This window comes from Parasteatoda tepidariorum, chromosome 9 (genome assembly GCF_043381705.1).
Source record: "Parasteatoda tepidariorum isolate YZ-2023 chromosome 9, CAS_Ptep_4.0, whole genome shotgun sequence".
NCBI lineage: Eukaryota > Metazoa > Arthropoda > Arachnida > Araneae > Theridiidae > Parasteatoda > Parasteatoda tepidariorum.
In genome coordinates, this window is record NC_092212.1 from 24,607,974 (window position 1) to 24,625,343 (window position 17,370).

Sequence of the window (17,370 nt, forward strand, 5' to 3'; positions counted from 1 at the left end):
AGTCCACCTGAAACCTTCACAAACAATATCTGATAAGCCTCAGCATATCATTTTGAATGTCAATCTCGAACCATAATTTTTTTACACTAAAAAGTTGTCGTTTTTCTCATTATTATTTCCGATGGCCAAAGTAACAGAAAGATCTCCACACCACAAAAGGGGAGGAACAAATGAGAACATAAAGAAGAAGGAAAACACATAACAGGCGTTTCGAGAAAAAATCTATGAACTCAATAAGTCCCTTGCGCACCATTAACGGTCGCACAAAGATATGTCCTTCAGTGCCGGGCAACGGCGAAAGTGGTCTACATCCAACTCTTCTTGAAGGTCACAGAGCGTGCACAAAGGGGCCTGTGCAAAATGAATTCGATAAAGATGTTTAAGGAGGCAATCGTGTTCAGTGGCTAGTCGAAACTCAGTGACTGCTTTGCATCTTGGTCGCATATCTTGGAGATCATTCCACCCTATCTTACCGGAATTTCTCTCTGTGATTGGTTTAAAGTGAGATATTTACTCTTTTTCTTGATTAGGAGCTCAGCAATAGCAAGAGGGACAGCTATTATTGATGTTTGTTGATACTAAAAAGCCATTGGTTAGAAAAATAATATCTTTTGTAGTAGTTAAGTGAAAGCGTCCAGTGATGCCCACCCTTAATATATAATTTAAGAATCCTTATCAAACTTCAAGTCAAATTTGCTTACATGTGAGGGTTTTCAACAAAAACGCTTTAGAAATCTAGAGAAATGTAAATAAAAAAGGTAGGATTTAGAACCCAACCTAGAAGACAAAAGAGCTTCTAGATTAAGCACTGGACAAACTAGCTTTCAAGGAGAACTTTCTGATGGAACTAACCCTCCTTTACGTTGCATAGAGGAAAATCACGAAAACCTCACATAGTTAGCCAGACGGCAAGGGATTCTAACCCATGTTCTATCGCTGATAATTTTACGTCAGCACTGAAGTAGTAGAATTTGTATCAACCAGCCACCACTGGAATTCAAACCTGGGTCATCTGATCTGGTAGCGAGGGCTCGATCCCCTAGGCCACTGCAGCTCCCTGCTGAAACTTAAGAGGCATGTCTATTAATCACCTTAAAAATAATCTCTATTACTGCCAGCAATCAAACTGATTTTAATGTCTTCTGTACTTTCTTGCACCTTCTTTACTAATGATTCATTAGATTTTGAAAGCATTTTTCCCCTTGCTAAAACATAAATTTAAGATCCCTAATATGCATACTTCTTAAATTTAATTTTTGACAAATATTCTAAAATAATGACATACTAAATTAAATCATTAAGAAACTTGTTATAACTCAGAAATTAGCTGTTTTGTAAAAATTATGATTATTCTAAAACTATGCCATGTAGTCCCATATTTTTTATGTTATTTTAAGGCTTTAAAAGAAATAAAGAACCTAATCGAACTAATAAATTTAAAGTCAACATTGTATACATCAAAAAAAAAATTTAAAATTTAAATGTGTTTTATTATGAAAAGAAAAGTAATTTATTCGTCTAAAAGAACTAGATGTTTGATGAAAAATAAAACACAAAAAATATATAAAATGAAAATTATTGATTTTAACTGTACTGCTTTGAGTGTTTGCTTTTCCTAAAATAATTATATTCTATTTATAATTTTGATATTTCTTAGAAATTTGATAGGTTGATAAAAAAATAAAAAACCTTACATGTAAGTTTTTTAAATGAAAAATACATGTTTTATAATTTTTTACGTAATGAATATTTTATATAAATCTTTTATTGTTTGTCCCAATAACAGATTTTAAAAATTCATTTAACTTCATATATACTTCATTTACTTTTATTTAAAAGAAAACAAGAAATTTCCTTAAAATAACAACAACATAAATAAAAATTCCCCTTATTTTTAATAAAACAAAAACATATAAAAATTTATTTAATTATAACTAATAATGATACGATTGATTTTACATAATAAAATTTACTTTATTGATTATTACTGTCATAATTGTTTCAACCGTTCACAAATATCTGACCCTTTTTCTTTAGTATTTTCAATCTTTGCAATCCTTGATCCGAATTGTATGGCACGCTTTGGCAAAACTGCAGCTTCTAACAGGCCTATTTTAAAAGCCAAGAGACGAAGAAGCAATTTTTCTCCCAATCCTCGAGGTAAATTTAAGTCCATCTGAAATGATATAACGCAATTTGTTATTAAATTTAAGTATTTGAATTTGGATTCATGAGTTTAGAATTATTAAAATAACACACAAACCTTTAACCAAACAGGCAAATCATTCAAGTAGGAAACCACATTCTCATCTAGAAAAGGATACCGAGACTCCACACCATTATCGGAAATAATTCTGGAGAAAAAAAAAATTTTTTTAAAGAGCTTAAAAGTGAATTATTTAAAAAAAATATGAGATATGTGTAGATTAAAAGAAAAAGATTAAAAATAAAGAAGAAAAAATTTTTAAAATCAAATTTAAAAGATGAAAACTGAAAATAATAAATCTGATTTTGCTACAAACACATGTAATGTCATGTAAATTTACATACTTTACATATTAGATTCTCAACATGGGCATTGCAATGGGCAAATACAGAAAAAAAGCTAAGTACATTTCAGGATTAAGTTCATTTTATATCAAAAAACTTATACATATAAAACCCAGCATAAATTATCTGCTATTAAAGCAGTTATTAATTCAGCAATTTATAGAGGAAAAAAAGCTAACCAATTTCATAATGAAATCAATCCTTAGCTTGCTGCACTACACAAAAAATTTTCACACTATTAAGTTTAAGGTTTCATCATGAGCATAACGTTACAATGAGTGGGTGATTTTTAAAATAGTTTGTTTAAAAGTTTTTTCATTTTCTAGTAAGAAATTCACAGCAAATAATTCCTACTTACTTAAGGATTCCTTTCATAAAAAATTAGCTAAAAAAACAATTATATAATTGGTCAGTAGGAATTTTTAATAAATTAACACTAATGATTATTAGTGTACCATATGGAAAATAAAGAATGTAAAAAAAGTTTTTTTTTAACTTTTTAATAAACTTTTGCTAAAAAAAAAAAATTTAAAGGAGCCTTGAAAAATTTGTTTTGCAAAGTGAGCAGTGAGCCAATAAAGGTTGGCAACCTATTTTCTGCACAATAACAAAATTTTTTAATTGTAATGATAAAGTGTCTGAGAGCAATGAAAAATGCAAAGTGCTCCCACATGAAAATTAAAGACTCCACAATGTGGAGACCATATGGTGCTCTGAACCTAATTTATTTCCAAAATAAGCTGTCACCCATTAAACTTAAGTTGGGAGTATTTTAAGTAGCCATTGGAGCTACGACAGCTCTTCACAATAATAGTTCAGTGTCCAAATCATCGTGTGATGATAGCTTGAGTGTAATGATAATGTGTACTTTTCTCAGCAATTTCTTTGTTTCTGTACCTTAGTATTTTTTCCCTTTCATTTTTAAATTCGATATTCCTTATCACTTACATCAAAATAACCATTTTACATCGGAATTTGGTTAAAATATGTCCAGTATCATATTATTTCTTAATTAGAGTGTAACAATAATGCGTACTTTCCACAGCAATTTCTTTGTTTCTGTAACTTCATATTTTTTCCCTTTTATTTTTAAATTTGATATTCCTTATAACTTATATCAAAATAACATTTTGCATTTGACTTTGGTTAAAAATACGTTCAGTATCATATTATTTCTCAATTAGAGGCTTTAATCTAGCATAATATTTATTATCTAAACTAACAATGAAATAATTTATATCTGTACATTTTGGTAATTATATAAGTAACTGCAATCAGCAAAAGTAATAACGCAATAGAGCATCATATCCTCCTAAAGAAGTTGAATTTAATTTATTATGCTTATGCATATTTCATTGTAAGAAGAATTTACATAGGCATAATTACCTTAGCAGAGAGTGAAATGTAACATAAACATTATTTTATAATAGTGGTAGTAGAATGAAGTGATAATATAGAGTACCATAAAATTAAACTAGAATGGCTATTCCCTAAAAGTCACTTAGTAAATTTTATAGAATTTTGCTAAATTTGGTAAAAGTATTTTGGTAAATCAGAACTATGATGAACTTGTAATGTTCTGGACGATTAAGATCAAACCTTTTTAATTGCCCATTTTACTCCTACATAGAACTACACCCAAAAAGCCTTTTCCCTTACTATCTCAATAAATCCCGAATCAAGACTATAATAATTGAAATTGTTCAAATGATTTAAAACTTTAGAATTCTAACTAAGAAAAGAGGACAATAAATGATGATTTGGGATTGAAACAAGAGACCCTTTAGATGATGAAATAAATTTCCTAGTCATGGACTTGGATTCATTAATAATGCTTAATTTTGATCTTAGGTCTATAGTTTTTCTTTAACTTTTGCTTGTAAAACAATACCATTTTTTTTGTCTGTAATATCTTTGTGTTTGCTTTTAGATTTTGTAACTTTGCTTCCTAGATAGATTTAAATAAAAATTTAATTCGGAGACAAACCAGATTGTATGCCTCTTAGACACACATGTATTTAAACATGCAAACATAATAAACTAAGAATCAATGAAAGAACAAAAAGTTAAGTATAGCCGTTGTAAGGCTGTAGACAAGCATTATAGTTATCAACACTAAACATGTGGAAAAACCATTGGTACAATTAAGAAATGCAAAAACATTTAAAAAGAAGTCAATCAGAATAAAAGATAAATGGAATAACAAGGTGCCATAATCCTATTTAGATTATATAAAACTGTTTGTTATAGGCAACTGATGTCATATATCAGGGTATAATATTTATGTATTTATGTAAAAACATTTTGAGGAGATCCATATTAATTAAAAATTTCTTGTAAATAATTGAAATTATAATTGAATAATAAAAAAATATTGCAATAAAAAAGGCAATATTGATACTAAATACACAATTTAAATTTTTTTCCCCACACTTTAACTTATATTACACTTACCTATCATCTCTGCCTAAATTTCTTGATCCAATTCTATCCAACTCCAGAGCTAGTTCATCAATGAGTCCCTCCCATCCACAATTACTAAAGAAAAATAAATATTTACAATACATTAAATATTAATTGTTTTTCAGTATAAACACAAAAGGAAATCAAGATTTAAATAAATTTATTCCTTAGCAAATATCTTTTCTATTTCAAATCAATGGATATTTACATACAATATAAAATTTTGTGTAATATAAAGCATTAAAAAACGTGTTGTAATACTAATAGCGGGAGATAAATGAACAAAATAACATTTATTAGAATAAGACAGGTGAGGTGCATAAATTGAAAGTCGTCATGGAGAAATCTTCAGAGGAAGGCATTGGCTCACATTGGGCTGTCTGGCCAACTATGATGATGATGATGAGAATAAGACAGATATTAAAGACCAACACATATGGTGCTATTTAGAGTTTTTTTTTTTTTAACCGTCATTGAACAGTCGACCCAAAAAAAACTTTTACATAAAATGGGACAACAAAATTAATAAATAATAATAATAATATAGCATAAATAATAATAATAATATATCATAAATAATAATAATAATATTTTATTAATAATATTTTATAAATAATAATTATAAATAAACAATAATAATATTTAATAAATTCATACTTAAATTTTGCTCGATGTCTAGAATATCCCCCTAACTGTTCATCAGCTCCCATTCCAACAAGCAATACCTAAATAAAAATTTAATATGAGTTACTTCAAAAAACACTTTTTCCTCAAACAAAACAATTCTTAATGTTTACATCTAATGTTAAAATATAAAAAAAGGCTCTACGATCATATTTTATTTAAGAAATATTTTAAAATAAGCTTTCACAATTAAGTAGTAAAAAAAATTAAGCTTTCTTTACAATTTATAGATAGCGCAAGAGACTGGACAGACCTACATCAGCACGAACAACCTACGTCATACTATGAAGGCTCATCAGTGCAATTACACTACAAAAGAAAAGAATGGCTAGTTATGAACTTAGAACTGTATTGGATTTGACAGGGAGCAGATAGCAAAGATGTATAAATTGTATCTATACTTACGTCATTTTATAGAATCTTAATAATTTTAAATGAGTTACTTTAGCAGCTATTTAAAATGTTAATCAAGAAGTAGCAAACTATAAATGTTAATAAAACTGAAATGGAAAAAAATAGCTTGTGATAAAATTTGAAACTGTAAAAAACTTATTACCTCCCCTCAAATCATGCAAATGCCACAGCAACATATACAATGATTAAAACAGTATTAAAAATCACTATTCGATGTTTGTCAGCTACAAGGTATTTATGATAGAAAAAAGATTTAAATACTTAAATTCACAAAACTAATTATCAAATATTTATGAGTGAGTAATAGAACTGAGTTGTTAAAATTTATATAGTTTTAAAATAAAAGGTTTTTCAAATAATAAAAAAAAATCCAAATATAAAGAGGAAAAACAAAATAAACAGATATATGAAGAAGTATTACATAAAACAATTTCTAAGTATACCAATCACTGCGACATGCATCAAGCTAGATTACTTTTTCTTTTTTTTATCAGTGTGCAGTTTTGAAGTCTTTTCATAATATAAATTTAGATTTTCATATTCTTTCTGATTAAATTCTTCATTATTGATTACTTGAAAAACATCATTAAGTAAAATACATAAATAACATACATAAGTTGCCCAAGTAAAATATATAAAATCCAGATTTCATAAAATGCCCTAAGCACAATTTCAACTTATTAATATTTAAAGTCTCCAACGAATATGAACAACATATCAACTGTTCAGCTTCTTCTAAAACATCTTAAAATAGCTGCCCAATGTATACGAAATTCGGGATTAATAAAATTATTTGAACACCATTAAAAATTATACAACTTCGCTACCTATCAAAGCCAGCACAACTCAAGATTCATAACAGAAAATTGTTCTTACGTTCTACAGTGTACTTGCACATCAAAATTTTCAAGCATTATATAAGGACTAATACTGTGGCTCATGAGTTCTTGAACAATTGCAAAAATAAAATATTATGTTTTCTTCTGTATTTGTTTTATTCAAAAACAATAACTTAAAGCACAAAAAATGCTTTACCAAACAATCTGCAAATCACAGTTTTACAAAATGATTTCTTAAATTTAAATATTTTTTAGATAAAATAAGGGACATAAAATCCCTTCTTAAGTAACAAAATATTATGAAGTAAAAGTTATAAGTAAATTGTGAAAATTTTGAAGGTTAAACTTAGTATGATACTAAGAGAAAGGAGGAACACAGAGTTTTCCTTTATTTTAACAATGGAAGAGAATAGACCTTGGCTAAATTTAAAAATGATTGTTAATGTAAAAATAGGAAGGAATTTAAAGCATTTACATTATAAATAGCTAGAGTTAAATTTAAAAGATAATTTTTAAAAAAAATGTGGTTTTGTTACATTAAACTTTAACAATATTTCCCTTTAACAAAAATCAATGGGAATTTCCATCACCAATTAACAGAAAGGGTAAAAACCAAAGTGTGGAGAGATCTTTGACAGAATACCATTCCAGACGGGCCGCGCCGAGAAGCGGCGGCTCAGTTTTGACTATATACCGGACATGACTGCCTCGCCGCGCACCTATTTCGTTAAGGCTGGCACCTGATCCCTATTGTTCTCTGTGCAAGAGTCAAGCTGTTTTCGATAGCAGTCACATCCTGTGCTGCAGGGCCCTCCGCGGGTCGTCGTTTACCTAGCGATATTTGGAAGCAAGAACGCTTCTGAGGAAATGACTTTTTACTTTCTTGTTTTGTTCCTGTGTTCTTGATTTTTAACATGTAAATTCAACTCTGCCATTTAAAGTAAATAAATAAATGCAGTCGAACCCCGCTATAGTGAACACTCGGATGTAGTGAACTTTTTTAGCGGTCCCGTCCGTATTCCTATTTAAATAATGTTATTTTTAACGCTTATAGTGAACAGCTTAGAACTTGGAAACTCGGTTATAGTGGACTCAAATTTCATTTCTTTAAATATCTTTTTCAGTCCTCCATCTTTAAACTTGTAGGTGTTGGGACTGAAAATGAATGCATTCCTATAAAATGTGTCATATTACTCTCCTTTATGCTTATCACTTTTAACTATACTGTAATAAATGTCAAACAGATCATTTATCTTATACTCCCCCCTCCCTGACAAGCCTCGCTTTATCTCTTTTCCCCAAGCTTGCTCTACAACTAGTTAACTTGGCCACCTGCTGAATTTTTGGAATTTTCTTATCTGTTCAAACCATATTCTTTACAAATCACCCCTTGACAATCAAGAAGGGGAACAATTTAACTCATTCTACAGCTGCTCTCTTCATATTCTTACATTATCTATTTGAGACAAGATTTTTATTTCAAAAGCAGTGAAAATGGCAAATTCTCTAAAGAGAAAAGCGTTTTCGATAGAGGACAAAGTTAAAATTGTAAAGCGTATTGATGATGGAACCAATCAATCGACACTGTGTAAGGAATTTTCCTTGTCAAAATCTACAGTTTCAAACATTTGGAAAAATCGAAGTGCAATTCTTGCGGCATACGACAAAAACATGGTTTCATCGAAAAAACTGCGTGGAGCTGAAAGAGAAAACGTAGAAGATGCTTTGTTAAGATGGTTCGAAATCTTGTTCAAAATGTAAAAATCTTGCATTCTTTGCACATTGTAGATAAGAAAATTGATGAACTCAATTTAAAATCAAATTGTGTTCAATCAAAAATCACAAATTTTTTTCATAAAAAGTGAAAATAAAACTAATATTTAGCGACGTAATTACTTTTTCCATCAATTTTTGCTTTATTATCTGTTAATTAGTTAATAATTTTTTAAATAACTTATGCAAAATTGCAAAGCCAATTTTCAATCATTCAACTGTCTTATGCAAAAAATATTCTAAAAAAAATTTGGATATAGTGAACCATCGGTTCTAGTGGGCACATTACTGAGTCCGCAGACGGTTCACTATAGCGGGGTTCGACTGTATTTCCCTTTAATGCTACAATTTAATTTTTTTTCTATAATCAATTATTATAACAGAGACATTTCAAAATATAAAAAACACATAGTTTCAGACAGTGAAGAATAACTCATCAAACTGTAAACAAGAAACCATTTAAAAAAATAAATGACATTTTAATATATTATTCATTGTATTTTCAAGCATAAATACATTTCTTACTATATATATTATCAGAACAATATTTAATAAAAAGAACTCATAAAGAAAAGTCAATGAAAATATATTACTTCTAACACTTAATCATGACATAATATTTATTTAAGTGATTAAAACTACTAAGTAATTAACATTTCTTCCTTTGACCACACTACTTAGTGCATCAGCAGCTGCTTAGTTGAATTATGTATGACTTGTACTTTTTTGTATAAAACAATTTTAATTTTATGTAATTGACTTAAGTTGTTAAGTATTTTTATCTACTATGATTCCTCATCATTTGCGTAAAAAGGCACTCACACATTTCAACATCATATTAAATAATGGCTTCCAAAAATATTTCTTTAAAAGTCCACTTTGTTTATCATTTCTTGATTATAATTAAAAATAGAAAATATTTATGAAAAATATACATATAATATACAATAAAAATATATCTATTAAATACATATATTAATTATACATATTAATATAGAAAATATACATTGATAATACATATTAAAATATAAGATAAATAGTAAAAGTAGAAAATACAATGGTTTCAAAAAATATTTCTTTAAAAATCCACTTTGTTTATTATTCCTTGATTATAATTAAAAATAGAAAATATTTAACGTGTATAATAAAATATGTCAAAGAGAATAAAAATTTTACGTATAAGAGCTATGTAAAAAGTGGGCAAAAGGTAAAGGTTCTTTCAATTTATTAAAAAGGCAAGCCTCACCCTTGCTGGTGACTTATAATTTTCATAATAACCATCAGATAGAAGGAAACCCTCTCCATGGGCAGCAAACCAAATTGCACATCCAATGCTGTCATCTAAAACAGTACAATTCGGAATAAGTAGTTGACTTATTCTATTTTTTCTGAAAAACAAAAACAAAAACCATTAACGAATAAATATCAAAATTCTCAGATCACATGTAATCAAGCAATTTGACGCTCAAAAAAATTTACACAATAAGCAATCTTATTTTAAAATATTTAACAGAATGTTTATGTACTCTTCTTCTATTGGCATAACAAGCCTTTGTGGGTCAGAGCCTTCTCTAGAACCTTCCTCCATTTTGCTTTTTTATTGCTCTCCAGTTATTTATTCTTAGGATTTTAAAATCCTCTTCCACACAGTCAAGTCATCTGATCTTAGGCCTACCTCTAACTCTTGATTTGTAATTGAAGATCTTAAATGTCATGAAAGAAAGGTCCATTTGACAGATGTGACCCGTAAACTTTAAGCAACTTCTTTTGATGAATATGTATTCAGAATTCCTTTTATAAATAGATCAAAATATATTCTCTAAATATTTAACATTTATACTAAAAATACCAATTCTACTTAGATTTTAAATTAATGTTTCAATAGCAAAATATGCAACAACAAAAAAATTCTGTTTCAATTTTAAAATGAATATAGTTGTAATAGTTAATAGTACAAATTATTGTTAAAAGAATATAAATTAAGAAATAAGTTTTTAACAAACCAATTTATAAGAAACAAAAGCAATCAATGAAAGTTTACAGCTTATCTAATTAAACAAATTTTATTAAAATTTATTGACTATAAACAGGAACTTCAGAAGCTTGAAAAAACAATATTTTTTATACCTTCAAAATTCAGTATTAAGTACTCGGCCTGTTCAGAGTTTTAAATTAGAATAGTGATTTTCTGTAGTTGACATTTTTAATGTGAGATTAAGGGCTTTAAGTAATATTTAAAAAAAATCATCTATAACCTAAAATTTCAGTATCTGAGGAATGTATTTCTAAATTCTTAAAGTGAAACTCTTCCTTGGTCTTTATCTATAATTTAGTTAAAACTCTTCTTAACAAGACAAAAAGTCAAAACAATATTTTAAAAATGCATATCTCAAAACCTAAAAATTTTTAAACTGGCTGACAAAATGTTACAAATATCCAGTGGCCAATTGACGTGAAGTTTCATCAGACTGTTGACACAACTTCGTTAGTGTAAGCGCCAATAAAGTTTAAAAACTCATTAAAACTTTTAAAAATTAGTTACATTTTTACAGCTAAAAACCATTTTTTACTCATACTTTCACTAATTTACTCTTCTTTTGTGATTTCTGATTTAAGCTACAATTACTACAGTTGCTTAAAACAAGAATTTATTTAAATTCTGTTTTAAGAGCTTTCAACTGAAGTTATTATGCCTAACATAAGGTCGAGTCTTCTTGCTGTACTAACAATGAAGATTTCAAAATAAATACTAAACAAGAAAAGTTTTACTTGACACTTGTGTAGTAAAAAAGAAATTTCCTATAAAATGCTAATTTTTCATCAATTAATCTAGAAAGCATAATAATCTATTTGCGATTAAGGCAACGCACCAAAATACAAATGTAACTCGGATGATTGCTTGAGCCCCAAAAAAATAATGTGTATCATGTCAATAACTTTTAAAGAAAAATTTCGCAATATTATATTCTAAGCTTGAAAATTTAAATGATATAAGTTATACATTACAGTGCCAAAATAAAATAAGAAATTTGACATCATTATAGTTTAATTTAAAATTAACTGCCTTTAATAAAATAATAATACATCATACTTATTTTATCACTAATAATTTTCTTTAAATTTTAATATGTTATCTTAGGAAGAGCAATAACATTTAAAACTATTTTAACAACTTAATCAATCATTTTTGCAGAATAACTAATATGTTACACAATTTTATTTAAATTACAAAAACTATTTTCAAATTTAATATAAAAAAGTACCTTTGAGTTACTAGCATCTCTTCAGAAATATTCACCTAAAATAATAAAATGAGAAATAAATAATTTTGTCAGTGAAATAAAGCTATCATACATTAAATTAGATAAAATACAATAATATTTTTTTTTTCATTTTATAACTGACATTGAACAGCTGACCCAAATTTTAAATTTACAACAACCAAAGTTCAACTCCAGAACCTTGATATTTTGAACTAGATCCAGAAGACAAGGAAACTCCTGGATCAAATTTTGGGCGTAATTTTATCTTCGTAAAGGAGTTTTTATTAAATGTAAAGGAAGAACACAAAAACCTCCCACAGTTAACCAGGCAGCAAAGGGACTCTAATGATGTGTCTACCACTGAAGATATTTTACATAAACACTGTGGTCGGTGAGAGCTGGGTGCAATTCCTATCGACTAGCCATCACTGGGATTCACATCCGGGTCACCTCATTCTGAAGGGAGAATTGTATCTCCCGAACTTACACAGGTACAATACAATAATTATTATTTCATCTTATTCATAAATAAATCACAGTTATCATTAAACAAGAACATTAAGTGAATCTTTATTTCAGCACAGTTAATTTGCATATTCTTCTATTTAATTTAACAAATAAAGTTCTTATAATGGTTAAGGTTTTCAAGGTGAGAAGTTTTTGCGTTGTTTAGCATGAATCATTGAAAATTAAAAGAATAATTTTTTATTCTAAAATTTAAGAATCTCTAAATAATATATATTTAAAAGCTATATAATTAATCATTAATAATGCAACAAAAAAAGAATTACATTTATCAAAACAACCAAATTTATGATCAGGTAAATAAGTATAAAACATCAAAAGTCTGCTTCCATAATTTTTTATAATTATACTAAAAGTGTTTATCATATAAAAGTAATAATACATACTTCAATGAAGTTCCATTGACGTGTTGGACAAATTGCTTTTAAAGCTCTAACACCACTCCTTCCTGTTAATCTATCAGGAGTATCAAAAGCTAATGTGCTTTTTTGGTGTGATGGGTCTTTTAATTTTTCATTGCTAGCAAATGCAACATTTAATAAATCAATAGATTGATTCTTAGGCAAATATCTGAAATAAAATATTAATAATACAATAAAAAAATTTCATTTTAATTTATATTCAAAATTAAACTAAGCCCATTTCTTAATTTAAAGCATAAATTATCTCATAATTGTATTTTATAAATTAAGATTAGATTCTGATTACATAATTTATTGTACAAAAACAATTTATGCTCAAACAATTATGCTTGCTAATATTTCATTTTTATTTTGTATAGTTCCTATGAAAAACATCATGACCAAATGCAACTGATAATAATAAAGCTTGCATAAAAAAAATAATGAAACTTTCATGACAGTAATAAAATAACTCAGAGCAGTTCATAGATTACATTAAATGTAAGATTATTAAAGAATTTTTGGATACATAAAAATTTTGAAAGAACATAATTTTTGGAGTATATATTAATTTCCAACAAAAAAGCAAAAATATTCAAATTTCCAAAAATATTCAATGAAAAAAAAACTTGCAGTAAGCTATATTATTTGCAATAATAGAAATTAACTTAATTAAAATTATTACAAATCTTAATCTGTAAACATTTATATGCATTTATGTACAGGATGATTCTAAAAAGATGGGCAAAATTTTAAGAAGTGATAGTACACACCCAAGCAAACAATTTTTATCAAAGAATGCATGGTCGAAAACAAAACGCAAAACCGCTAGAGTGCGTCAAAGTTTATGTTCATGTATGAGGCAAAAACACACAAAGAACGATGAAGTTAAGTTATGAAAGCAATTTGATGGCATGTGATTACAATAAGTGTTCAAAACAGTGTCCGACAGCGGCTATGCATACAGTACAATGGCGAAGAAAAGATAGACGAGCATTCTGAAACACACCAGGCATATCACGAACTTTCCCTGCAGCTGCCAAAAGCTTGGTGACAAGTAACGCAGCGCAGTAACTCGCAACAGGAATGGAGCTTTCATGTTTGCATCAAACAACTTTCCAAATGCACCAGCACCTTTGCGTTTTGTTTTCGACCATGCATTCTTTGATAAAAATTGTTTGTTTGGGTGTGTACTATCACTTCCTAAAATTTTGCCCATCTTTTTAGAATCACCCTGCATATGCATTTTTTACATGCAATATATTATGTAACTATGAAAGAAATTTTTTTTTACCTATGTGCTAATGCAGCAATAACAATTGAATCTAAACCACCAGAATACAAAATTCCAACAGAAGAATGATTACAGCTAGAAAAGTTCCTTACATAACAATCTTTACACAAATAAGGCTGATTCTGTACTCTTCTCCTCACAGATTCAGAAAGTACATGCTCAAAACAATCAACATTATTTTGGTAAACAGAATCTTCTAAAAGCAAATTAAAAGTTTCTATTTCTCCTCCATTTGAAATTTTTGAATGATCCTCATTAGTTCTAATTGGTGGTAAAGACCTGTTTAATGATTTATCTATGGGGTTTTCAATAAAATTATTTTCTTTAGTTCGTAAGATCAAATTTTCAACATTACTGAAGTCAATTTTGTTGTGGCATGTAGATAACCCTGATGCACTTGTAGACCAAGGAAAACAGTAAACTACCAATGAACTTTTTGTACTCTTTTCATTGAGATTTAAGCAAAACAGTCCTGTAGTCGGAACTTCTTTCCACTGAAAGTAAACAAGAGATCAATAACAGTTATGTAAACGAAACAATAAAAATAATGTTCAAATATAAAATGAAAAGAACCAAAACTGTGGGGAAATATACATAAACAGAATATAGTTAAAAAGTGCAGAAAATTATAATATATGAACAATTCGACATTATTATGTCAATAATAAGCAAATAATATAAGCTAAAGAATAATTTTAAAGGAAAAGTAAAATTCCATTCTGTATTAAATTGCAGTTTATGCACACAAAAAAAATGAATGAGAATATTAATGACACTAAAGCAAGAAGCAACTACACTGCACCAAACTCATATTATGCATTTCAGGTAACAACAGTCTTATAAACTTAGTTTGATGTTAAAAGAAAAAGAGGTGATGTAACACAATAAAAGAGGTAACGATTACTGGGATGTACTGCAACTCAGAGTGACAGGTTTCTTATTTATCTAAAGAACGTAGCCCCCTTGAGAAGTTGTCGACTAAATTGTGATCAATATCTTAATTAAATCATGAAAATATTCTTTATAAAAATTTTTAACAAATTATTAAACTAAAGTCTAATAATGCTTAAAAAATAAACACCATATTCTGCCACAGCATAATAATGAAAAAGTAACATATATTACAACAATATTAAAAACAAAAATATGAATGTAATGAAATAAATTAATGCAATAAATTAAATAAAAATAGAGTTTTTCATTAACTTATAAATTTGAAATTTAAAATCATGTTGTATTTTGCTAAACTTATATTATTAACATATTACAAAATATATCCAATTTTGCTAGATTAACATATGTTGTGTTGTTGTCATTATGTATCAGGGTAACATTTGATGACAGCTTATTAAGTAATTCATTTGTTTTAGATTATTGAGAAAATTCTACTGCTGTTTTGAATGTATTTTTAATTTTTAGAAATACTTCTCATGATAAGATGGTGGGCAAATATTTCTAAAAAAAACTATTAAATAACAAACAAAATAGCAGCAATTAAGAAATAAAACATGGAAAACATACACTAAGGATTCTTTTTGAACAAGTGGGTCCAATTGGAAAAGGTGATTAACAAGTGATTTTAAAATAAAATTTTTCTGCAAATCTTGTAGAAGCTGAAAAATATGCATACAGAAAGAAGACATTTTTTATGCACAATGCTTTCAATACTAAAATTCTTTCCAATTTATTTTCAATAATCAGGGTATATTTCCCAGATTAAAAGTAAAATTCATGAAAATAAGTAAAAAGCCATACTGATACAACAATTATTAAGGTAACAAATTCAAAGAAATATATTATTACAAACATAATAAATAACAAAAAGAAAAATAAGTAAAAATACACAAGCTGTTTTCGAAGCTAAGTACTTTTCAAAAATAAAAAATATTTTTCATGACCTACTTTTTCTTTACCAAGAGCCATTGAGCAAAGCTTGAAAGCATCTTCGCTGATGTTCCACAACAAACTGCGTCTGCCAAATATATCTCTTCCAAACCATAAGTGGTTGAGGCATTTCTACAAAAAAGTAATATAATATTAAATTTTAAAAAATTTACTTTATAATAAGAAATAAAACAAATCATGATATATTTCAATTACCTGGTAATATATAAATGAATATGGACCATGAATCAATCCAAGAACATCCACAACTTCTTGCATATTTATGCAACCAGACAATTTTTCACTCAAAACCTTAGTGTCTGAAGCTGAGCTTTGACACTATAAAAATAAATAAAAAAACAAAATGGAAATTTAACTTAAGTGATATGCTATACAATTTTTCACTAAACCTTAATGTTTGAAGTATAGCTTTGACACAATAAAAAAACATGATCAGGATTTGGCTTTTTAATTGATAATCTAATAGACTTAAAAACAAGGTTCGTGATTCTTTTGATTTTTTTTTAAAAAAATCAAAAGAATCAGATTTTTTTGATTTAAATCGGATTTTTTTTATTTAAATCAGATTTTTTTGATTTTTATTCATATACACTGTAAGAACTTTAATGTATGATTAAAAAAATTATAAATGTTTAATCAAATTAACTTAATATTAACACTATATTGTAACAATATTTTAGAAGCTCTAACTAAAATAATTTTTCATTATAATACATGAATGCATAGCAACCATTTTGAAACAAATGCATGATTAAAATTTAAAGACTAGATGAAATAGAGAATTTAAAGAATACTTCAGGGGTCTGTCTGGGTTTTTCTGAGAGGTACCTATTTTGTGAAAATTAAAAATAATATTAAAAAATCAACACAAATATAGTAAAAATATGGATTTATTGTTTTTTACGAGGCACAAAAATAAAATTTTACGAAAAAGTATTTTGTGCGATTATTCTATCATTTTTCCTAAAGTTGAATTTGTAAAGGTACCGTTAAACGGTAGTAAATTTGGCTTGGGCAGACCCCTGTACTTTAACTATTAAAACAAAGTTTCAGTTAGCAAACCATAACTTTAATTTAAAATTGTGATTTCTTTTTTTTTCTCTTGATTTTTAAAATGACAAAGTAAATGTAGCAGACTGTGTTTATAAATGTAGTCATTCATCAAAAAATAAATAAATATTTAATCTATATATTTTTATATTAAAATATTCATTTTTAATTCTATATCAAAATAGATAAGTTAAGCTAAAAAAAAATTA

At 27.5% G+C, this 17,370-nt stretch overlaps 1 protein-coding gene across 1 annotated transcript in view; it reads right to left on the reverse strand.

Moving 5' to 3' along the window:
* Window positions 1-1,953: 1,953 nt before the first annotated feature.
* The window catches only part of LOC107445063 (asparagine synthetase domain-containing protein 1), a 22,170-nt gene continuing 6,753 nt past the window's right edge, over window positions 1,954-17,370 (reverse strand). Inside the window, exons 3-12 of the mRNA XM_016059386.3 lie at window positions 16,307-16,429; window positions 16,109-16,222; window positions 14,207-14,700; window positions 12,898-13,081; window positions 11,987-12,021; window positions 9,970-10,111; window positions 5,671-5,738; window positions 5,005-5,088; window positions 2,264-2,354; window positions 1,954-2,176 (exon numbers count right to left, since the gene is read on the reverse strand). Coding sequence (XP_015914872.1) covers window positions 1,991-2,176; window positions 2,264-2,354; window positions 5,005-5,088; window positions 5,671-5,738; window positions 9,970-10,111; window positions 11,987-12,021; window positions 12,898-13,081; window positions 14,207-14,700; window positions 16,109-16,222; window positions 16,307-16,429 — 1,521 coding nt within the window. The 3' untranslated portion in view covers window positions 1,954-1,990. The remainder of the gene's footprint in view (window positions 2,177-2,263; window positions 2,355-5,004; window positions 5,089-5,670; window positions 5,739-9,969; window positions 10,112-11,986; window positions 12,022-12,897; window positions 13,082-14,206; window positions 14,701-16,108; window positions 16,223-16,306; window positions 16,430-17,370) is intronic.